The sequence below is a fragment of the Scyliorhinus torazame genome, chromosome 15 (genome assembly GCF_047496885.1).
Source record: "Scyliorhinus torazame isolate Kashiwa2021f chromosome 15, sScyTor2.1, whole genome shotgun sequence".
Lineage (NCBI taxonomy): Eukaryota > Metazoa > Chordata > Chondrichthyes > Carcharhiniformes > Scyliorhinidae > Scyliorhinus > Scyliorhinus torazame.
The window spans coordinates 207,425,686-207,449,570 of NC_092721.1; the positions used below are offsets into that span (position 1 = coordinate 207,425,686).

The window sequence follows — 23,885 nt, forward strand, 5'->3', positions numbered from 1 at the left end:
AGGAAGAGCGGGCAGGGGGAGGATTCCTGATTCCGATAGGAAGAGCGGGCAGGGGGAGGATTCCGATAGGAAGAGCGGGAAGGGGGAAGATTCCTGATTCCAGTGGGAAGAGCGGGAAGGGGAGGATTCCTGATTCAAGTAGGAAGAGCGGGAAGGGGGAGGATTCCTGATTCCAGTGGGAGGAGCGGGCAGGGGGAGGATTCCTGATTCCAGTGGGAAGAGCGGGCAAGGGGGAGGATTCCTGGTTCCAGTGGGAAGAGCGGTCGAGGGGAGGATTCCTGATTCCAGTGGGAAGAGCGGGCAAGGGGGAGGAATCCTGATTCCAGTGGGAAGAGCGGGAAGGGGGAGGATTCCTGATTCCAGTGGGAAGAGCTGGAAGGGGGAGGTTTCCTGATTCCGATAGGAAGAGCGGGAAGGGGGAGGATTCATGATTCCAGTGGGAAGAGCGGGCAGGGGGAGGATTCCTGATTCCAGTGGAAAGAGCGGGCAGGGGGAGGATTCCTGATTCCAGTAGGAAGAGCGGGAAGGGGAGGATTTCTGATTCCAGTGGGAAGAGCGGGAAGGTGGAGGATTCCTGATTCCAGTAGGAAGAGCGGGCAGGGGGAGGATTCCTGATTCCAGTAGGAAGAGCGGGCAGGGGGAGGATTCCTGATTCCAGTAGGAAGAGTGGGAAGGGGAGGAGTCCTGATTCCGATAGAAAAAGCAGGAAGGGGGGGGATTCCAGATTCCAGTGGGAAGAGCGGACAGGGAGAGGATTCCTGATTCCGATAGGAAGAGTGGGAAGGGGGAGGATTCCTGATTCCGATAGGAAGAGTGGGAAGGGGAGGATTCCTGATTCCAGTGGGAAGAGCGGGAAGGGGGGGATTCCTGATTCCAGTAGGAAGAGCGGACAGGGGGAGGATTCCTGATTCTGATAGGAAAAGCGGGAAGGGGAGGATTACTGATTCCAGTTAAAAGAGTGGGCAGGGGGAGGATTCCTGATTCCGATAGGAAAAGCGGGAACAGGGAGGATTCCTGATTCCAGTGGGAAGAGCGGGATGGGGGAGGATTCCTGATTCCAGTGGGAAGAGCGGGCAGGGGGGAGGATTCCTGATTCCAGTGGGAAGAGCGGGATGGGGGAGGATTCCTGATTCCAGTGGGAAGAGCGGACAGGGGGAGGATTCCTGATTCCAGTGGGAAGAGCGTGCAGGGGGAGGATTCCTGATTCCGATAGGAAGAGTGGGCAAGGGGGAGTATTCCTGATTCCAGTGGGAAGAGCGGGCAGGGGGAGGATTCCTGATTCCAGTGGGAAGAGCGGGCAGGGGGAGAATTCCTGATTCCAGTGGGAAGAGCGGGCAGGGGGGAGGATTCCTGATTCCAGTGGGAAGAGCGGGAAGGGGGAGGATTCCTAATTCCAGTGGGAAGAGTGGGCAGGGGGAGGATTCCTGATTCCAGTAGGAAGAGCGGGCAGGGGGAGGATTCCTGATTCCGATAGGAAGAGCGGGCAGGGGGAGGATTCCGATAGGAAGAGCGGGAAGGGGGAAGATTCCTGATTCCAGTGGGAAGAGCGGGAAGGGGAGGATTCCTGATTCAAGTAGGAAGAGCGGGAAGGGGGAGGATTCCTGATTCCAGTGGGAGGAGCGGGCAGGGGGAGGATTCCTGATTCCAGTGGGAAGAGCGGGCAAGGGGGAGGATTCCTGGTTCCAGTGGGAAGAGCGGTCGAGGGGAGGATTCCTGATTCCAGTGGGAAGAGCGGGCAAGGGGGAGGAATCCTGATTCCAGTGGGAAGAGCGGGAAGGGGGAGGATTTCTGATTCCAGTGGGAAGAGCGGGAAGGTGGAGGATTCCTGATTCCAGTAGGAAGAGCGGGCAGGGGGAGGATTCCTGATTCCAGTAGGAAGAGTGGGAAGGGGAGGAGTCCTGATTCCGATAGAAAAAGCAGGAAGGGGGGGGATTCCAGATTCCAGTGGGAAGAGCGGGCAGGGGGAGGATTCCTGATTCCGATAGGAAGAGTGGGAAGGGGGAGGATTCCTGATTCCGATAGGAAGAGTGGGAAGGGGAGGATTCCTGATTCCAGTGGGAAGAGCGGGAAGGGGGGGATTCCTGATTCCAGTAGGAAGAGCGGACAGGGGGAGGATTCCTGATTCTGATAGGAAAAGCGGGAAGGGGAGGATTACTGATTCCAGTTAAAAGAGTGGGCAGGGGGAGGATTCCTGATTCCGATAGGAAAAGCGGGAACGGGGAGGATTCCTGATTCCAGTGGGAAGAGCGGGATGGGGGAGGATTCCTGATTCCTGTAGAAAGAGCGGGCGGGGGGAGGATTCCTGATTCCAGTGGGAAGAGCGGGCAGGGGGAGGATTCCAGTGGGAAGAGCGGGCAGGGGGAGGATTCCTAATTCCAGTGGGAAGAGTGCGCAAGGGGAGGATTCCTAATTCCAGTGGGAAGAGCGGGCAGGAGGGGCAGGATTCCTGATTCCGATAGTAAAAGAGTGGGCAGGGGGAGGAATCCTGATTCCAGTGGGAAGAGCGGGAGGGGCTAGGATTCCTGATTCCACTAGGAAGAGTGGGCAAGGGGGAGGGTTCCTGATTCCAGTGGGAAGAGCGGGCAGGGGGAGGATTCCTGATTCCAGTGGGAAGAGTGGGCAGGTGGAGGATTCCTGATTCCAGTAGGAAGAGTGGGCAGGGGAGGATTCCTGATTCCAGTAGGAAGAGTGGGCAGGGGAAAGATTCCTGATTCCAGTGGGAAGAGCGAGCAGGGGGAGGATTCCAGGGGGAAGAGCGGGTAGGGGGAGGTTTCCTGATTCCAGTGGGAAGAGTGGGCAGGGGGAGGATTCCTGATTCCAGTGGTAAGAGTGGGCAGGAGGAGGATTCCTGATTCCAGTGGGAAGAGTGGGCAGGGGGAGGATTCCTGATACCAGTGGGAAGAGCTGGCAGGGGGCAGGATTCCTGATTCCAGTGGGAAGAGCGGGCAGGGGGGAGGATTTCTGATTCCAGTGGGAAGAGTGGGCAGGGAGAGCATTTCTGATTCCAGTGGGAAGAGCTGGCAGGGGGCAGGATTCCTGATTCCAGTGGGAAGAGTGGGCAGCGGGGAAGATTCCTGATTCCAGTGGGAAGAGCGGGCAAGGGGAGGATTCCAGTGGGAAGAGCGGGCAAGGGGAGGATTCCTGATTCCAGTGGGAAGAGCGGGCAGGGGGGAGGATTCCTGATTCCAGTGGGAAGAGTGGGCAAGGGGAGGATTCCTGATTCCAGTGGGAAGAGCGGGCAAGGGGGAGGATTCCAGTGGGAAGAGCGGGCAAGGGGGAGGATTCCTGATTCCAGTGGGAAGAGCGGGCAAGGGGGAGGATTCCAGTGGGAAGAGCGGGCAAGGGGGAGGATTCCAGTGGGAAGAGCGGGCTGGGGGAGGATTCCTGATTCCAGTGGGAAGAGCAGGCAGGGGGGAGGATTCCTGATTCCAGTGGGAAGAGCGGGCAAGGGGAGGATTCCTCATTCCAGTGGGAAGAGCGGGCAGGGTGGAGGATTCCAGTGGGAAGAGCGGGCAAGGGGGAGGATTCATGATTCCAGTGGGAAGTGCGGGCAGGGGGAGGATTACTGATTCCAGTAGGAAGAGCGGGCAGGGGGGGGAGGATTCCAGTGGGAAGAGCGGGCAGGGGGAGGATTCCTGATTCCAGTGGCAAGAGCGGGTAGGGGGAGGATTCCAGTGGGAAGAGCGGGTAGGGGAGGATTCCAGTGGGAAGAGCGGGCAGGGTTAGGATTCTTTGTTCTTCAAGCTTTGGTGAAGAAAGTGTCTGGATAAAAGACAGGGTGGTGCTGTTGGGGAGGAGGAAGTGTGTAAAGTTGTGTAAAGTTGTGTAAAGTTGTGATCCGCTCTGTACCTGAGCACTACCCAGGCGCTTCCAGTTGGTGCTGAGGTAGAACTGGACTCCCTGTAAGGAGCCTTTGAGAGTCGCACCCCGGATAATCAGCACAACGAGAACCAGGTAGGGGAATGTCGCCGTCACATAAACAATCTGGAAAGCACAGAGAGATTGCAACATGTCAGGAGAAACCAACATCAGAAAGTCAAACACGCGTGGCCATGGTGAGCGTGTCTGCCCAAACACGCGTGGTCATGGTGAGCGAATCTGCCCAAACACGCGTGGTCATGGTGAGGGTGTCTGCCCAAACATGCGTGGTCATGGTGAGCGAATCTGCCCAAACACGCGTGGTCATGGTGAGGGTGTCTGCCCAAACACGTGTGGTCATGGTGAGGGCGTCTGCCCAAACACGCGTGGTCATGGTGAGGGCGTCTGCCCAAACACGCGTGGTCATGGTGAGGGTGTCTGCCCAAACATGCGTGGTCATGGTGAGGGTGTCTGCCCAAACACGTGTGGTCATGGTGAGCGAGTCTGCCCAAACATGTGTGGTCATGGTGAGGGTGTCTGCCCAAACACGTGTGGTCATGGTGAGCGAGTCTGCCCAAACACGCGTGGTCATGGTGAGCGAGTCTGCCCAAACATGTGTGGTCATGGTGAGGGCGTCTGCCCAAACACGCGTGGTCATGGTGAGGGCGTCTGCCCAAACACGCGTGGTCATGGTGAGGGTGTCTGCCCAAACATGCGTGGTCATGGTGAGGGTGTCTGCCCAAACACGTGTGGTCATGGTGAGCGAGTCTGCCCAAACATGTGTGGTCATGGTGAGGGCGTCTGCCCAAACACGCGTGGTCATGGTGAGCGAGTCTGCCCAAACACGCGTGATCATGGTGAGGATGTCTGCCCAAACACGCGTGGTCATGGTGAGCGAGTCTGCCCAAACACGCGTGGTCATGGTGAGGGTGTCTGCCCAAACACGCGTGGTCATGGTGAGGGTGTCTGCCCAAACACGCGTGGTCATGGTGAGCGAATCTGCCCAAACACGCGTGGTCAGGGTGAGGGTGGCTGCCCAAACACACGTGGTCATGGTGAGGGTGTCTGCCCAAACACGCGTGGTCATGGTGAGGGTGTCTGCCCAAACACGCGTGGTCATGGTGAGCGAGTCTGCCCAAACACGCGTGGTCATGGTGAGGGTGTCTGCCCAAACACGCGTGGTCATGGTGAGGGTGTCTGCCCAAACACGCGTGGTCAGGGTGAGGGTGTCTGCCCAAACACGCGTGGTCATGGTGAGCGAATCTGCCCAAACACGCGTGGTCATGGTGAGGGTGTCTGCCCAAACACGCGTGGTCAGGGTGAGGGTGTCTGTCCAAATGAAATGAAAATGAAAATCGCTTATTGTCACAAGTAGGCTTCAAATGAAGTTACTGTGAAAAGCCCCTAGTCGCCACATTCCGGCGCCTGTTCGGGGAGGCTGGTACGGGAATTGAACCGTGCTGCTGGCCTGCCTTGGTCTGCTTTCAAAGCCAGCGATTTAGCCCTGTACTAAACCAGCCCCTGTGTTCATGGTGAGCGAATCTGCCCAAACACGCGTGGTCATGGTGAGGGTGTCTGCCCAAACACGCGTGGCCATGGTGAGCGAGTCTGCCCAAACACGCGTGGTCAGGGTGAGGGTGTCTGCCCAAACACGCGTGGTCATGGTGAGGGTGTCTCCCACAGTTTACACTGTACGCAGAAACTGGAGCCCAGAGTGAGCCTTTCACACCTGGGGGCAGTGTTCAAACCAGCTCAGGCTGACTGAATGAATGTCTTGTCGTTTTGCAAAGTGTGAGAAGTCTGCATAGAATCTCTTTACGACAACCACAAACCAATTCTTACTGCGTTCAATCCCACAGCACAATCTAACTCCAATTGGCACTAAATTGACAATCTCACTGATATAGTAGGGGATGTCGCGTTGTGAGGTAAGAATGGAGGTAGATTACCCTAAAACAGCAGCTGACTGCTTTGAAAGGTCGGGAGTTTGTCGTTTGAGGAACGTTTGAGGACTCTGAGTCTGTACTCGTTGGAGTTTAGAAGGATGAGGGGGGATCTTATTGAAACTTACAGGGTACTGCGAGGCCTGGATAGAGTGGACGTGGAGAGGATGTTTCCACTTGTAGGAAAGACTAGAAGCAGAGGACACCATCTCAGACTGAAGGGATCCTTTAAAACAGAGATGAGGAGGAATTTCTTCAGCCAGAGGGCGGTGAATCTGTGGAACTCTTTGCCGCAGAAGGCTGTGGAGGCCAAATCACTGAGTGTCTTTCAGACAGAGATAGATAGGTTCTTGATCAATAAGGGGTCAGGGGTTATGGGGAGAAGGCAGGAGAATGGGGATGAGAAAATATCAGCCATGATTGAATGGCGGAGCAGACTCGATGGGCCGAGTGGCCTAATTCTACTCCTGTGTTTTATGGGAGTTGGGGGCTGGGTGGGGGGGGGGGTTAATGTGGGATCGGGATTGGATGGAAGGGCTAATGTGGGATCGGGATTGGATGGAAGGGTTAATGTGGGATCGGGATTGGATGGAAGGGTTAATGTGGGATCGGGATTGGATGGAAGGGTTAATGTGGGATCGGGATTGGATGGAAGGGCTAATGTGGGATCGGGATTGGATGGAAGGGTTAATGTGGGATCGGGATTGGATAGAAGGGTTAATGTGGGATCGGGATTGGATGGAAGGGTTAATGTGGGATCGGGATTGGATGGAAGGGTTAATGTGGGATCGGGATTGGATGGAAGGGTTAATGTGGGATCGGGATTGGATGGAAGGGCTAATGTGGGATCGGGATTGGATGGAAGGGTTAATGTGGGATCGGGATTGGATAGAAGGGTTAATGTGGGATTGGGATTGGATGGAAGGGTTAATGTGGGATCGGGATTGGATGGAAGGGTTAATGTGGGATCGGGATTGGATGGAAGGGTTAATGTGGGATCGGGATTGGATAGAAGGGTTAATGTGGGATTGGGATTGGATGGAAGGGTTAATGTGGGATCGGGATTGGATGGAAGGGTTAATGTGGGATCGGGATTGGATGGAAGGGTTAATCGTTGATGATTCAAATGGTCTTTTCTCATCCGATGTTTATCTTTTGTTCTGTGACTGGGATGAATTGCAGGGAATCAATACCCTCTGTGATCACCTTACCTTGCCTGAACTGCGGATTCCTTTCAGGCAGCATAAGAAGATAATGGCCCAGGCAGCCAGAAGGCAAATCGCCAGCTCCCAACGGACAGGGCCTGGGTCATGTAGGCCTGAGCTCCTCGACAATCCCAGTACCCGCTCACTGCAGAACAAGGAACCCACTGCATTAGACGCTTGTGCCATGACCCCCCCCCCCCCCCCCCCCCCAGCGCCATGACCCCCCCCAGCACCATGACCCCCCCAGGGCCATGACCCCCCCAGCGCCATGATCCCCCCAACACCATGACCCCCCCCAGCGCCATGACCCCCCCAGCGCCATGACCCCCCCCAGCGCCATGACCCCCCCCAGCGCCATGACCCCCCCAGCACTATGACCCCCCCAGAACCATGACCCCCCCAGCGCCATGATCCCCCCAGCGCCATGACCCCCCCAGCACCATGACCCCCCCAGCACCATGACCCCCCCCAGCGCCATGACCCCCCCCAGCGCCATGACCCCCCCCAGCGCCATGACCCCCCCAGCACCATGACCCCCCCAGCAACATGACCCCCCCAGCGCCATGACCCCCCCAGCACCATGACCCCCCCAGCAACATGACCCCCGCCAGCGCCATGACCCCCCCCCCCAGCGCCATGACCCCCCCAGCAGGGAACGGCTCCAGGAGACAGGCAAAGAATCACAATGTTTACAGAGAGTCACTGAGCCAGGATCATGCACAACCATTACTGTTCCAACATCCTGTGACATGCTAATGTAGCCTCTTGTGGGGCAAAATGCTAGTATAAACCTGTTGGGCTGAATGGCCTGTGTCGCTGCTGAGGATCCTTATGGACCCCAGATGTTTCTGAGATGTTGGAAGGTCCTGATTTACGCCGGGCTCTCTATCTATCTACCTAAAAATCGTGATGTGGAGATGCCGGCGTTGGACTGGGGTGGGCACAGTAAGAAGTTTTACAACAACAGGTTAAAGCCCAACAGGTTTGTTGGATTCACTGACCTAGAAATCAGGCAACAACACCATCGGCAATAAAACTGGAGCAAAAAACGGAAGGAGAGAGCCAACTTACTTCCAGAAAACTTCACTGGCGCCCTGCTGAGTGCGGTTAGCGGTTCGATTCTGCAGGGAGTGAGAGACAGCAGTTAAATCAGCAATGTGTCTGTGTGTGTCCGTGTGTGAAGATGTTCCCGCGGTGCTGGTAGGTCAACAGTTCAAATATCTTGGCCCAATGACGATGGAGGAAAAGCTTTGTTTTACATTCCAAGCTTATTGCCATTGATCCGGCTCACCCCAACACTTTTATTCTTCCCCGTTGTAAGAATCTTGGTGAATCACTCCATCAAGTTTTCTTGCTCATTATTAAAAATTAACTTGTACACCATGACTGACTAAACACTTCTTCAATCCTATTGTGATGGTGAATCTGATACTGCACTATTTCTTTAATCCTGTTTGGGATAGGCCCTGCGTAAGTGCAGCTGAGAGGTGGCTTGACGGAGGATGTGATTTGAGCAGCAGGGTAGCACAGTGGTTAGCACTGTTGCTTCACAGCGCCAGGGTCCCGGGTTCGATTCCCACTTGAGTCACTGTGCGGAGTCCGCACGTTCTCCCCGTGTCTGCGTGGGTTTCCTCCGGGTGCTCCGGTTTCCTCCCACAAGTCCCGAAAGACGTGCTTGTTAGGTGAATTGGACATTCTGAATTCTCCCTCTGTGTACCCAAACAGGCGCCGGAATGTGGCGACTCGGGGCTTTTCACAGTAACTTCATTGCAGGGTTAATGTAAGCATACTTGTGACAATAAAGATTATTTTTATTTTTGCTTTAGTCAGACTTGGCATGGAATGTTTACATTTGGTGTGGGTCCAATCGTGGAGACTCTGGGCAGGCAGATCCAGCAGAGGGCAGTCGAGCGGAGCTGCTGATTGGTGTTGCAAGGGAAATTGCATACCTCCGTTGTGGTCACCCTAATTTGAAGGTGTACCTGAGCTAGTGACCCTAGCTGTTCGAATGAAGACAAACATCCAGCAGAGGGCAGTAGAGGCAGGAGATTTAAAAAGAGCGGGAGCTGCGAGTCGGAGTGGAGATTTAAAAAGAGCGGGAGCTGCGAGTCGAAGCGGAGATTTAAAAAGCGCGGGAGCTGCGAGTCGGAGCGGAGATTTAAAAAGAGCAGGAGCTGCGAGTCGGAGCGGAGATTTAAAAAGCGCGGGAGCAGGGAGTCGGAGCAGAGATTTAAAAAGAGCGGGAGCTGCGAGTCGGAGGGGAGATTTAAAAAGAGCAGGAGCTGCGAGTCGGAGCGGAGATTTAAAAAGCGCGGGAGCAGGGAGTCGGAGCAGAGATTTAAAAAGAGCGGGAGCTGCGAGTCGGAGCAGAGATTTAAAAAGAGCAGGAGCTGCGAGTCGGAGCGGAGATTTAAAAAGCGCGGGAGCAGGGAGTCGGAGCAGAGATTTAAAAAGAGCGGGAGCTGCGAGTCGGAGGGGAGATTTAAAAAGAGCGGGAGCTGCGAGTCGGAGCGGAGATTTAAAAAGAGCAGGAGCTGCGAGTCGGAGCGGAGATTTAAAAAGAGCAGGAGCTGCGAGTCGGAGCGGAGATTTAAAAAGCGCGGGAGCTGCGAGTCGGAGGGGAGATTTAAAAAGAGCGGGAGCTGCGAGTCGGAGGGGAGATTTAAAAAGAGCGGGAGCTGCGAGTCGGAGCGGAGATTTAAAAAGAGCAGGAGCTGCGAGTCGGAGCGGAGATTTAAAAAGAGCAGGAGCTGCGAGTCGGAGCGGAGATTTAAAAAGAGCAGGAGCTGCGAGTCGGAGCGGAGATTTAAAAAGAGCAGGAGCTGCGAGTCGGAGCGGAGATTTAAAAAGCGCGGGAGCAGGGAGTCGGAGCAGAGATTTAAAAAGAGCGGGAGCTGCGAGTCGGAGGGGAGATTTAAAAAGAGCGGGAGCTGCGAGTCGGAGCGGAGATTTAAAAAGCGCGGGAGCAGCGAGTCGGAGCAGAGATTGAAAAAGAGCGGGAGCTGCGAGTCCGAGCGGAGATTTAAAAAGAGCGGGAGCTGCGAGTCGGAGCGGAGATTTAAAAAGAGCAGGAGCTGCGAGTCGGAGCGGAGATTTAAAAAGAGCGGGAGCTGCGAGTCGGAGCGGAGATTTAAAAAGAGCAGGAGCTGCGAGTCGGAGCGGAGATTTAAAAAGAGCGGGAGCTGCGAGTCGGAGCGGAGATTTAAAAAGCGCGGGAGCAGCGAGTCGGAGCAGAGATTGAAAAAGAGCGGGAGCTGCGAGTCCGAGCGGAGATTTAAAAAGAGCGGGAGCTGCGAGTCGGAGCGGAGATTTAAAAAGAGCAGGAGCTGCGAGTCGGAGCGGAGATTTAAAAAGATCGCAGCCTAGTTTTGGGAGCCGTTCGGAGGAGGAGGAGCAGTCTCTGTCAGGGAGAGAACCTGAGAACATCTAAGACACTCAGAAGGTAAGAAGGTTGGGAATCTACACTAAATTTAAAAAATAAAGCATTACTTAATTATAATTTAGAGGGGTATCTAAGCCAGAGATCGGAGAGTACTATATTTAGCTTTCACATTGATAGTAGAAATCTAGTGCTAGGAAACAGATAGTTAACAGTAACATTTTTTTTTAAAAATGTTTTAACTTTTAATTTTAATTTACTAATTAATTGATGCAATGTCAGTTAGAGGGATGCAGTGCACTGACTGTGAGATGTGGCAGGTCCGGGAGGCTTCCAGCGTCCCGGGTGGTTTCATCTGCAGAAAGTGCACCCAACTGGAGCTCCTCACAGACCGCATGGTTCGGTTGGAGCAGCAATTGGATGCACTTAGGAGCATGCAGGTGGCGGAAAGCATCATAGATCGCAGTTATAGAAATGTGGTCACGCCCAAGGTGCAGGCAGAGAAATGGGTGACCACCAGAAAGGGCAGGCAGTCAGTGCAAGAATCCCCTGTGGTTGTCCCCCTCTTGAACAGGTATACCCCTTTGGATATTGTCAGGAGGGATAGCCTATCAGGGGAAAACAGCAGCAGCCAGAGCAGTGGCACCACGGCTGGCTCTGATGTTCAGAAGGGAGGGTCAAAGCGCAGAAGAGTAATAGTAATAGGGGACTCTATAGTCAGGGGCACAGATAGGCGCTTCTGTGGACGTGAAAGAGACTCCAGGATGGTATGTTGCCTCCCTGGTGCCAGGGTCCAGGATGTCTCCGAACGGGTAGAGGGCATCCTGAAGGTGGAGGGCAAACAGGCAGAGGTCGTTGTACATATTGGTACTAACGACATAGGCAGGAAGGGGCATGAGGTCCTGCAGCAGGATTTCAGGGAGCTAGGCAGAAATTTAAAAGACAGGACCTCGAGGGTTGTAATCTCGGGATTACTCCCTGTGCCACGCGCCAGTGAGGCTAGAAATAGGAAGATAGAGCAGCTAAACACGTGGCTAAACAGCTGGTGTAGGAGGGAGGGTTTCCGTTATCTGAACCACTGGGAGCTCTTCCGGGGCTGGTGTGACCTATATAAGGACGGGTTGCATCTAAACTGGAGAGGCATAAATATCCTGGCCGCGAGGTGTGCTAGTGTCACACGGGAGGGTTTAAACTAGTATGGCAGGGGGGTGGGCACGGGAGCAATAGGTCAGAAGGTGAGAGCATTGAGGGAGAACTAGGGAATAGGGACAGTGTGGCTCTGAGGCAGAGCAGACAGGGAGAAGTTGCTGAACACAGCGGGTCTGGTGGCCTGAAGTGCATATGTTTTAATGCAAGAAGTATTACGGGTAAGGCAGATGAACTTAGAGCTTGGATTAGTACTTGGAACTATGATGTTGTTGCCATTACAGAGACCTAGTTGAGGGAAGGGCAGGATTGGCAGCTAAACATTCCAGGATTTAGATGTTTCAGGCGGGATAGAGGGGGATGTAAATGGGGTGGCGGAGTTGCGTTACTGGTTAGGGAGAATATCACAGCTGTACTACGGGAGGACACCTCAGAGGGCAGTGAGGCTATATGGGTAGAGATCAGGAATAAGAAGGGTGCAGTCACAATGTTGGGGGTTTACTACAGGCCTCCCAACAGCCAGAGGGAGATAGAGGAGCAGACAGGTAGACAGATTTTGGAAAAGAGTAAAAACAACAGGGTTGTGGTGATGGGAGACTTCAACTTCCCCAATATTGACTGGGACTCACTTTGTGCCAGGGGCTTAGACGGGGCAGAGTTTGTAAGGAGCATCCAGGAGGGCTTCTTAAAACAATATGTAGACAGTCCAACTAGGGAAGGGGCGGAAAGGACCTAGTATTGGGGAATGAGCCCGGCCAGGTGGTAGAAGTTTCAGTAGGGGAGCATTTCGGGAACAGTGACCACAATTCAGTAAGTTTTAAAGTGCTGGTGGACAAGGATAAGAGTGGTCCTAGGATGAATGTGCTAAATTGGGGGAAGGCTAATTATAACAATATTAGGCAGGAACTGAAGAACATAGATTGGGGGCGGATGTTTGAGGGCAAATCAACATCTGACATGTGGGAGGCGTTCAAGTGTCAGTTGAAAGGAATTCAGGACCGGCATGTTCCTGTGAGGAAGAAGGATAAATACGGCGATTTTTGGGAACCTTGGATAACGAGAGATATTGTAGGCCTCGTCAAAAAGAAAAGGAGGCATTTGTCAGGGCTAAAAGGCTGGGAACAGATGAAGCCTGTGTGGTATATAAGGAAAGTAGGAAGGAACTTAAGCAAGGAGTCAGGAGGGCTAGAAGGGGTCACGAAAAGTCATTGGCAAATAGGGTAAGGAAAATCCCAAGGCTTTTTACACATACATAAAAAGCAAGAGGGTAGCCAGGGAAAGGGTTGGCCCACTGAAGGATAGGCAAGGGAATCTATATGTGGAGCCAGAGGAAATGGGCGAGGTACTAAATGAATACTTTGCATCAGTATTCACCAAAGAGAAGAAATTGGTAGATGTTGAGTCTGGAGAAGGGTGTGTAGATAACCTGGATCACATTGAGATCCAAAAAGACGAGGTGTTGGGCGTATTAAAAAATATTAAGGTAGATAAGTCCCCAGGGCCTGATGGGATCTACCCCAGAATACTGAAGGAGGCTCGAGAGGAAATTGCTGAGGCCTTGACAGAAATCTTTGGATCCTCACTGACTTCAGGTGATGTCCCGGAGGACTGGAGAATAGCCAACGTTGTTCCTCTGTTTAAGAAGGGTAGCAAGGATAATCCAGGGAACTGCAGGCCGGTGAGCCTTACTTCAGTGGTAGGGAAATTACTGGAGAGAATTCTTCGAGACAGGATCTACTCCCATTTGGAAGCAAATGGACGTATTAGTGAGAGGCAGCACGGTTTTGTGAAGGGGAGGTCGTGTCTCACTAACTTGATAGAGTTTTTCGAGGAGGTCACAAAGATGATTGATGCAGGTAGGGCAGTGGATGTTGTCTATATGGACTTCAGTAAGGCCTTTGTCAAGGTCCCTCATGGTAGACTAGTACAAAAGGTGAAGTCACACGGGATCAGGGGTGAGCTGGCAAGGTGGATACAGAACTGGCTAGGTCATAGAAGGCAGAGAGTAGCAATGGAAGGATGCTTTTCTAATTGGAGAGCTGTGACCAGTGGTGTTCCGCTGGGATCAGTGCTGGGACCGTTGCTGTTTGTAGTATATATAAATGATTTGGAGGAAAATGTAACTGGTCTGATTAGTAAGTTTGCAGACGACACAAAGGTTGGTGGAATTGCGGATAGCGATGAGGACTGTCAGAGGATACAGCAGGATTTAGATTGTTTGGAGACTTGGGCGGAGAGATGGCAGATGGAGTTTAATCCGGACAAATGTGAGGTAATGCATTTTGGAAGGTCTAATGCAGGTAGGGAATATACAGTGAATGGTAGAACCCTCAAGAGTATTGAAAGTCAGAGAGATCTAGGAGTACAGGTCCACAGGTCACTGAAAGGGGCAACACAGGTGGAGAAGGTAGTCAAGAAGGCATACGGCATGCTTGCCTTCATTGGCTGGAGCATTGAGAAAAGAATTGGCAAGTCATGTTGCATCTGTATAGAACCTTAGTTAGGCCACACTTGGAGTATAGTGTTCAATTCTGGTCGCCACACTACCAGAAGGATGGGGAGGCTTTAGAGAGGGTGCAGAAGAGGTTTACCAGAATGTTGCCTGGTATGGAGGGCATTAGCTATGAGGAGCATAAGAACATAAGAATTAGGAACAGGAGTAGGCCATCTGGCCCCTCGAGCCTGCTCCGCCATTTAATGAGATCATGGCTGATCTTTGTGGACTCAGCTCCACTCTCCTGCCCGTACACCATATCCCCGAATCCCTTTATTCTTTAGAAAGGCATCTATCTTTTTCTTAAAAACGTTTAAAGAAGGAGCCTCAACTGCTTCACTGGGCAAGGAATTCCAGAGATTCACAACCCTTTGGGTGAAGAAGTTCCTCCTACACTCCGTCCTAAATCTACCTCCCCTTATTTTGAGGCTATGCCCCCTAGTTCTGCTTTCCCCGACCAGTGGAAACAACCTGCCTGCATCTATCCTATCTATTCCCTTCATAATTTTATATGTCTCAATAAGATCCCCCCGCATCCATCTAAACTCCAATCAGTACAGTCCCAGTCTACTCAACCTCTCGTCATAATCTAATCCCCTCAACTCTGGGATCAACCTAGTGAATCTCCTCTGCACTCCCTCCAGTGCCAATATGTCCTTTCTCAGGTAAGGAGACCAAAACTGAACACAATACTCCAGATGCGGCCTCACCAACACCCTATACAATTGCAGCATAACCTCATTAGTCTTGAACTCCATCCCTCTTGCAATGAAAGACAAAACTCGATTAGCCTTCTTAATCACCTGTTGCACCTGCACACCAACTTTTTGCGACTCGTGCACCAGCACACCCAGGTCCCTCTGCACAGCAGCATGTTTTAACATCTTACCGTTTAAATAATAATCCATTCTGCTGTTATTCCTCCCAAAATGGATAGCCTCACACTTGGCAACATTGAATTCCATCTGCCAGACCCTAGCCCATTCACCTAACCTATCCAAATCCTTCTGCAGACTTCCGGTATCCTCTGCACTTTTTGCTTGACTACTCATCTTAGTGTCGTCTGCAAACTTTGACACATTGCACTTGGTCCCCAACTCCAAATCGTCTATGTAAATTGTGAACAACTGCGGGCCCAACACTGATCCTTGAGGGACCCCACTAGTTACAGGTTGCCAACCAGAGAAACGCCCATTTATCCCCACTCTCTGCTTTCTGTTAGTTAACCAATCCTCTACCCATGCTACCACTTTACCCTCAATGCCATGCATCTTTAGTTTATGCAGCAACCTTTTGTGTGGCACCTTGTCAAAAGCTTTCTGGAAATCCAGATATACCACATCCATTGGCTCCCCGTTATCTACTGCACTGGTAACGGCCTCAAAAAATTCTACCAAATTAGTCAGACACGACCTACCCTTTGTGAACCCATGCTGCGTCTGCTCAATGAGACAATTTCCCTCCAGGTGCCCCGCTATTTCCTCCTTAATGATAGATTCCAGCATTTTCCCTACAGCCGAAGTTAAGCTTACCGGCCTATAATTACCCGCTTTCTGCCGGTCTCCTTTTTTAAACAGTGGCGTCACGTTTGCTACTTTCCAATCCTCTGGGACCACCCCAGAGTCTAGTGAATTTTGATAAATTATCACTAGTGCGTTTACAATTTCCCTAACCATCTCTTTTAACACTCTGGGATGCATCCCATCAGGGCCAGGAGACTTGTCTACCTTTAGCCTCATTAGCTTGCCCAATACTGCCTCCTTAGTGATTACAATCATCTCAAGGACCTCACCTATCAAATCCTTATTTCCATCTTTCACTGGCATGTTATTTGTGTCCTCCACTGTGAAGACTGACCCAAAAAACCTGTTCAGCTCCTCAGCCATTTCCCTGTCTCCTATTATTAAATCTCCCTTCTCCTCTTCCAAAGGACCAATATTTACCTTAGCCACTCTTTTTTGTCTTATATATTTGTAGAAGCTTTTACTATCTGCTTTTATGTTCTGAGCCAGTTTACTTTCATAGTCTACCTTACTCTTCTTTATGGCTTTTTTAGTAGCTTTCTGTTGTCCCCTAAAGACTTCCCAGTCCTCTAGTCTCCCACTAATTTTTGCCACTTTGTATGTTTTTTCCTTCAATTTGATACTCTCCCTCACCTCCTTAGATATCCACGGTCGATTTTCCCCCTTTCTACCGTCTTTCTCTTTTGTCGGTATGAACCTTTCCTGAACACTGTGAAAGATCGCTCGGAAGGTTCTCCACTGTTCCTCAACTGCTTCACCATGAAGTCTTTGCTCCCAGTCTACCTTAGCTAGTTCTTCTCTCATCCCATTGTAATCGCCTTTGTTTAAGCACAAAACACTAGTGTTTGATTTTACCTTGTCATTCTCCAACTGTATTTTAAATTCCACCATATTGTGGTCGCTCCTTCCAAGAGGATCCCGAACTATGAGATCATTAATCAATCCTGCCTCATTACACAGGACCAGATCTAGGACCGCTTGTTCCCTCGTAGGTTCCATTACATACTGTTCCAGGAAATTATCCCGGGCACATTCTATAAACTCCTCCTCAAGGCTGCCTTTACCAACCTGGTTAAACCAATCGATATGCAGATTAAAATCTCCCATGATAACCGCTGTACCATTTCTACATGCATCCGTTATTTCTTTGCTTATTGCCTGCCCTACCATCCTGTTACTATTTGGTGGCCTGTAGACTCCTCCTATCAGTGACCTTTTCGCCTTACTATTCCTGATTTCCACCCAGCAGTTGAATAAACTCGGTTTGTTCTCACTGGAACGACGGAGGTTGAGGGGCGACCTGATAGAGGTCTACAAAATTATGAGGGGCATAGACAGAGTGGATAGTCAGAGGCTTTTCCCCAGGGTAGAGGGGTCAATTACTAGGGGGCATAGGTTTAAGGTGAGAGGGGCAAGGTTTAGAGTAGATGTACGAGGCAAGTTTTTTACACAGAGGGTAGTGGGTGCCTGGAACTCGCTACCGGAGGAGGTGGTGGAAGCAGGGACGATAGTGACATTTAAGGGGCATCTTGACAAATACATGAATAGGATGGGAATAGAGGGATACGGACCCAGGAAGTGTAGAAGATTGTAGTTTAGTCGGGCAGCATGGTCGGCGCAGTCTTTGAGGGCCGAAGGGCCTGTTCCTGTGCTATACATTTCTTTGTTCTTTGTTCAGATGGGTAAGCCATCGGGAGTTTAAGTGCTCCGGCCAGCGGAGAATGGGGACTGGTTCTCCCTTGGCGCTCTGAGTGACCTCAACGTGCCATTACACGGCACTTAGAAAAACATCTGCTGCAAATCGGGTTTTCGGTGCCACCCCATTCCGGGATCAGCGTTGCTACTCGAAGGGGTGAGACAATCTCTCGGACAGGTCCCACATCTGAGATTGGAGCGACGTTTTTATCGGGCGTTCCAATCTCCATCAGCTGATGCAGCCCCCCCCCCCCCCCCCCCCCCCCCCACCCCCACCCCCACCCTGGATCGCAGGCAGGGCACCACCCTAACCACCGGCAAGGCCTCCCCCATTCAGCCCCCAGCCCCCCACTCCAGCCCCCGACTCCCCCCTTCAGCATCCCCATTCAGGCCCCTCCTCACCACCCGCCGCCCTAGGGCCCCCCTACCTTCATTCCCCCCTCCCGCTTTCAGACCCCTCAGCTGGAATGAGCTCTCTGCATGAACCTGCCAGGTTGGGGCAGTACGTCTGTCTGGGATGTTGGGGCATCCGCTCTCTCCGGTGGGGTGGCACAGAGTCCCGCATCTGGTTTGCCTTCCGGCGTGAATCCCGATTTTAGCGGCGGGGAATAGAGAATTCTGGCCAAGGTCTTTTAGAATTGGGCAGTTCCAATGACAGCAAGGTAATGATTGGGTTGAATCGGTCTCCACTGGGCAGCCATCCCAGCCAATCTCAGATGTGGGACCTGTCCGAGAGATTGTCTCACCCCTTCAGTTGCAACGCAGATCCCGGAATGCCGTGGGATGGCACCATGGGCGGCACGGCAGCACAGTGGTTAGCACTGTGGTTTCACAGCTCCAGGGTCCCAGGTTCGATTCCCGGCTTGGGTCACTGTCTGTGCGGAGTCTGCACGTCCTCCCCGTGTGTGCGTGGGTTTCCTCCGGGTGCTCCGGTTTCCTCCCACAGTCCAAAGACGTGCAGGTTAGGTGGATTGGCCGTGCTAAATTGCCCTTAGTGACCAAAAAGGTTAGGATGGGTTATTGGGATAGGGGATAAGGTGGAAGTGAGGGCTTAAGTGAGTCGGTGCAGACTCGATGGGCCGAATGGCCTCCTTCGGCACGGTATGTTCTATGTTCACTGTGTGAAGGATGGAAGGGAAGGGTCGCATGAGGACAGAAGTGGTTGAGATTTTGCGTATCACACCGCTAACTACGTGAGGCACGACCAGGGATCATGCTCCAACCCAGGACGTCGGTTGTCACTGTGATACTACTGACTCATAGAACATAGAACGATACAGCGCAGTACAGGCCCTTCGGCCCACAATGTTGCACCGACATGGGAAGTCAAAAAACAAAAGCCATCTAACCTACACTATGCCATTATCATCCATATGTTTATCCAATAAACTTTTAAATGCCCTCTATGTTGGCGAGTTCACTACTGTAGCAGGTAGGGCATTCCACGGCCTCACTACTCTTTGCGTAAAGAACCTACCTCTGACCTCTGTCCTATATCTATTACCCCTCAGTTTAAGGCTATGTTCCCTCGTGCTAGCCTTTTCCATCCGCGGGTCACACACACGCGGGCCACTCACACATCAGTATGTGTCAGGAGCAGCTTCCACTGAATAAATCACTGTCACCAATAAAGGTATCACTTCAAATCATTTCAGAACTTGAGGTTAGTGTTAAAGGGTTAGTTTACCCTGAATTTCAGACCGGTCCTGCACTGTGACCCTTGGCCCTGTCCTGCGCTGTGACCATTGGCCCTATCCTGCACTGTGACCCTTGGCCCTGTCCTGCGCTGTGACCCTTGGCCCTATCCTGCACTGTGACCCTTGGCCCTATCCTGCACTGTGACCCTTGGCCCTATCCTGCACTGTGACCCTTGGCCTTGTCCTGCGCTGTGACCCTTGGCCCTATCCTGCGCTGTGGCCCTTGGCCCTATCCTGCACTGTGACCCTTGGCCCTATCCTGCGCTGTGACCCTTGGCCCTATGCTGCGCTGTGACCCTTGGCCCTATTCTGCGCTGTGACCCTTGGCCCTATCCTGCGCTGTGGCCCTTGGCCCTATCCTGCACTGTGACCCTTGGCCCTATCCTGCGCTGTGACCCTTGGTCCTATCCTGCGCTGTGACCCTTGGCCCTATGCTGCGCTGTGACCCTTGGCCCTATCCTGCGCTGTGGCACTTGGCCCTATCCTGCACTGTGACCCTTGGCCATATCCTGCACTGTGACCCTTGCCCTATCCTGCGCTGTGACCCTTGGCCATTTCCTGCACTTTGACCCAGGTCTCCATCCCGCATTGCTGGATGTGGCATTAATATGAAGTTAAACAGTAATCTCAGCGACATGACCTACATAAGAACATAAAAACTAGGAGCAGGAGTCGGCCATCTGGCCCCTCGAGCCTGCTCCTCCATTCAATGAGATCATGGCTAATCTTTTGTGGACTCAGCTCCACTTTCCAGCCCGAACACCTTAATCCCCTTAATCCCTTTATTCTTCAAAAAACTATCTCTCTTTATCTTAAAAACATTTAATGAAGGAGCCTCAACTGCTTCACTGGGCAAGGAATTCCATAGATTCACAACCCTTTGGGTGAAGAAGTTCCTCCTAAACTCAGTCCTAAATCTACTTCCTCTTATTTTGAGGCTATGCCCCCTAGTTCTGCTTTCACCCGCCAGTGGAAACAACCTGCCCGCATCTATCCTATCTATTCCCTTCATAATCTTATATGTTTCTATAAGATGCCCTCTCATCCTTCTAAATTCCAACAAGTACAGTCCCAGTCTACTCAACCTCTCCTCGTAATCCAACCCATTCAGCTCTGGGATTAACCTAGTGAATCTCCTCTGCACACCCTCCAGTGCCAGTACGTCCTTTCTCAAGTAAGGAGACCAAAACTGAACACAATACTCCAGGTGTGGCCTCACTAACACCTTATACAATTGCAGCATTACCTCCCTAGTCTTAAACTCCATCCCTCTAGCAATGAAGGACACAATTCCATTTGCTTTCTTAATCACCTGTTGCACCTGTAAACCAACGTTTTGCGACTCATGCACTAGCACACCCAGGTCTCTCTGCACAGCAGCATGTTTTAATATTTTATCATTTAAATAATAATCCCTTTTGCTGTTATTCCTACCAAAATGGATAACCTCACATTTGTCAACAGTGTATTCCATCTGCCAGACCCTAGCCCATTCACTTAGCCTATCCAAATCCCTCTGCAGACTTCCAGTATCCTCTGCACTTTTTGCTTTACCACTTATCTTAGTGTCGTCTGCAAACTTGGACACATTGCCCTTGGTCCCCAACTCCAAATCATCTATGTTAATTGTGAATAGTTGTGAACGACCTGGTGATTATTAACAATCCCAGAGCTGTGTTTTTCATAAACTGGGAGCTCTCTCAGTATCCTGGCTCACATTTGTCCTTCGACCAACAGAAGCAAGTTGAACGGCCATGGCCGCCATCGCTGTGTGAGGACTGTGCCGTGTAGGGGTGCTGCCTCCATTGATAGAAGTTCTCTCTGTTCCTCATTGCACCCCAACCATCCACAAATAATCCCAATCCCCTGGGATCGATTGAGAGGGAATTCCCCTTACCTGACAGAGGTGAAAGTTTGCTGGGGCCTCACAGGACCAAGGCAGAGGGTTCTGGAAGGAGTTTCCAAGGTAGAAGAATGTCCACGCAATAATCACGTTGTAGTAAAGCGAAACCAAAGAGGCGACAACAAGCATTCCGATCCCAATCCCTGAGAAGAAAAAACTGCACTGGATAACACTGTCTTCAAAACTACACTGGATAACACTGTCTTCAAAACTACACTGGATAACACTGTCTTCAAAACTACACTGGATAACACTGTCTTCAAAACTACACTGGATAACACTGTCTTCAAAACTACACTGGATAACACTGTCTTCAAAACTACACTGGATAACACCGTCTTCAAAACTACACTGGATACCACCATCTTCAAAACTGCACTGGATAACACTGTCTTCAAAACTACACTGGATACCACCATCTTCAAAACTACACTGGATAACACCGTCTTCAAAACTACACTGGATACCACCATCTTCAAAACTACACTGGATAACACCGTCTTCAAAACTACACTGGATAACACCATCTTCAAAACTACACTGGATAACACTGTCTTCAAAACTACACTGGATAACACTGTCTTCAAAACTACACTGGATAACACTGTCTTCAAAACTACACTGGATAACACTGTCTTCAAAACTACACTGGATAACACTGTCTTCAAAACTACACTGGATAACACTGTCTTCAAAACTACACTGGATACCACCATCTTCAAAACTACACTGGATAACACTGTCTTCAAAACTACACTGGATAACACTGTCTTCAAAACTACACTGGATACCACCATCTTCAAAACTGCACTGGATAACACTGTCTTCAAAACTACACTGGATACCACCATCTTCAAAACTGCACTGGATAACACTGTCTTCAAAACTACACTGGATACCACCATCTTCAAAACTGCACTGGATAACACTGTCTTCAAAACTACACTGGATAACACCATCTTCAAAACTACACTGGATACCACCATCTTCAAAACTACACTGGATACCACCATCTTCAAAACTACACTGGATACCACCATCTTCAAAACTGCACTGGATAACACCATCTTCAAAACTACACTGGATAACACTGTCTTCAAAACTACACTGGATAACACCATCTTCAAAACTACACTGGATAACACTGTCTTCAAAACTACACTGGATACCACCATCTTCAAAGCTACACTGGATAACACTGTCTTCAAAACTACACTGGATACCACCATCTTCAAAACTGCACTGGATAACATTGTCTTCAAAGCTACACTGGATAACACTGTCTTCAAAACTGCACTGGATAACATTGTCTTCAAAACTACACTGGATAACACCATCATCAAAACTACACTGGATAACACTGTCTTTAAAACTACACTGGATAACACCATCATCAAAACTACACTGGATAACACCATCATCAAAACTACACTGGATAACACTGACTTCAAAACTACACTGGATAACACCATCTTCAAAACTACATTGGATAACACTGTCTTCAAAACTACACTGGATACCACCATCTTCAAAACTGCACTGGATAACACTGTCTTCAAAACTACACTGGATAACACTGTCTTCAAAACTACACTGGATAACACTGTCTTCAAAACTACACTGGATACCACCATCTTCAAAACTACACTGGATAACACCATCATCAAAACTACACTGGATAACACCATCTTCAAAACAACACTGGATAACACTGTCTTCAAAACTACACTGGACACTACCATCTTCAAAACTACACTGGATAACACCATCTTCAAAACTACACTGGATACCACCATCATCAAAACTACACTGGATAACACTGTCTTCAAAACTACACTGGATAACACTGTCTTCAAAACTACATTGGATAACACTGTCTTCAAAATTACACTGGATAACACCATCATCAAAACTACACTGGATAACACTGTCTTCAAAACTACACTGTATAACACCATCATCAAAACTACACTGGTTAACACCATCATCAAAACTACACTGGATAACACTGACTTCAAAACTACACTGGATAACACCATTTTCAAAACTACACTGGATACCACCATTTTCAAAACTACACTGGATAACACCTTCATCAAAACTACACTGGATAACACCATCTTCAAAACTACACTGGATATCACCATCTTCAAAACTACACTGGATAACACCATCTGAAAAACTACACTGGCTATCACCATCTTCAAAACTACACTGGATAACACCTTCATCAAAACTACACTGGTTAACACCATCATCAAAACTACACTGGATAACACTGACTTCAAAACTACACTGGATAACACCTTCATCAAATCTACACTGGTTAACACCATCATCAAAACTACACTGGATAACACTGACTTCAAAACTACACTGGATAACACCATCTTCAAAACTACACTGGATACCACCATCTTCAAAACTACACTGGATAACACCTTCATCAAAACTACACTGGATAACACCATCTTCAAAACTACACTGGATACCACCATCATCAAAACTACACTGGATACCACCATCTTCAAAACTACACTGGATAACACCATCATCAAAACTACACAGGATATCACCATCTTCAAAACTACACTGGATAACACCATCATCAAAACTACACTGGATATCACCATCTTCAAATCTACACTGGATACCACCATCTTCAAAACTACACTGGATAACACCGTCTTCAAAACTACACTGGAGAACACTGTCTTCAAAATTACACTGGATACCACCATCATCAAAACTACACTGGATAACACCATCTTCAAAACTACACTGGATAACACCGTCTTCAAAACTACACTGGATAACACCGTCTTCAAAACTACACTGGATACCACCATCTTCAAAACTACACAGGATATCACCGTCTTCAAAACTACACTGGATAACACCATCATCAAAACTACACTGGATACCACCATCTTCAAAACTACACTGGATAACACCGTCTTCAAAACTACACTGGATAACACCATCATCAAAACTACACTGGATATCACCGTCTTCAAATCTACACTGGATACCACCATCTTC

The 23,885-nt window shown here is 50.3% G+C and overlaps 1 protein-coding gene across 2 annotated transcripts in view; it reads right to left on the reverse strand.

Annotated features, from left to right (window-relative positions):
• slc6a7 (solute carrier family 6 member 7) overlaps window positions 1–23,885 on the reverse strand; it is a 138,865-nt gene that overhangs the window by 34,263 nt on the left and 80,717 nt on the right. For both annotated transcript variants that reach the window (XM_072477526.1, XM_072477527.1), the window contains 4 exons: window positions 20,838–20,986; window positions 8,078–8,127; window positions 7,013–7,151; window positions 3,850–3,984 (listed from right to left, as the gene is read on the reverse strand). In XM_072477526.1, coding sequence (XP_072333627.1) covers window positions 3,850–3,984; window positions 7,013–7,151; window positions 8,078–8,127; window positions 20,838–20,986 — 473 coding nt within the window. The remainder of the gene's footprint in view (window positions 1–3,849; window positions 3,985–7,012; window positions 7,152–8,077; window positions 8,128–20,837; window positions 20,987–23,885) is intronic.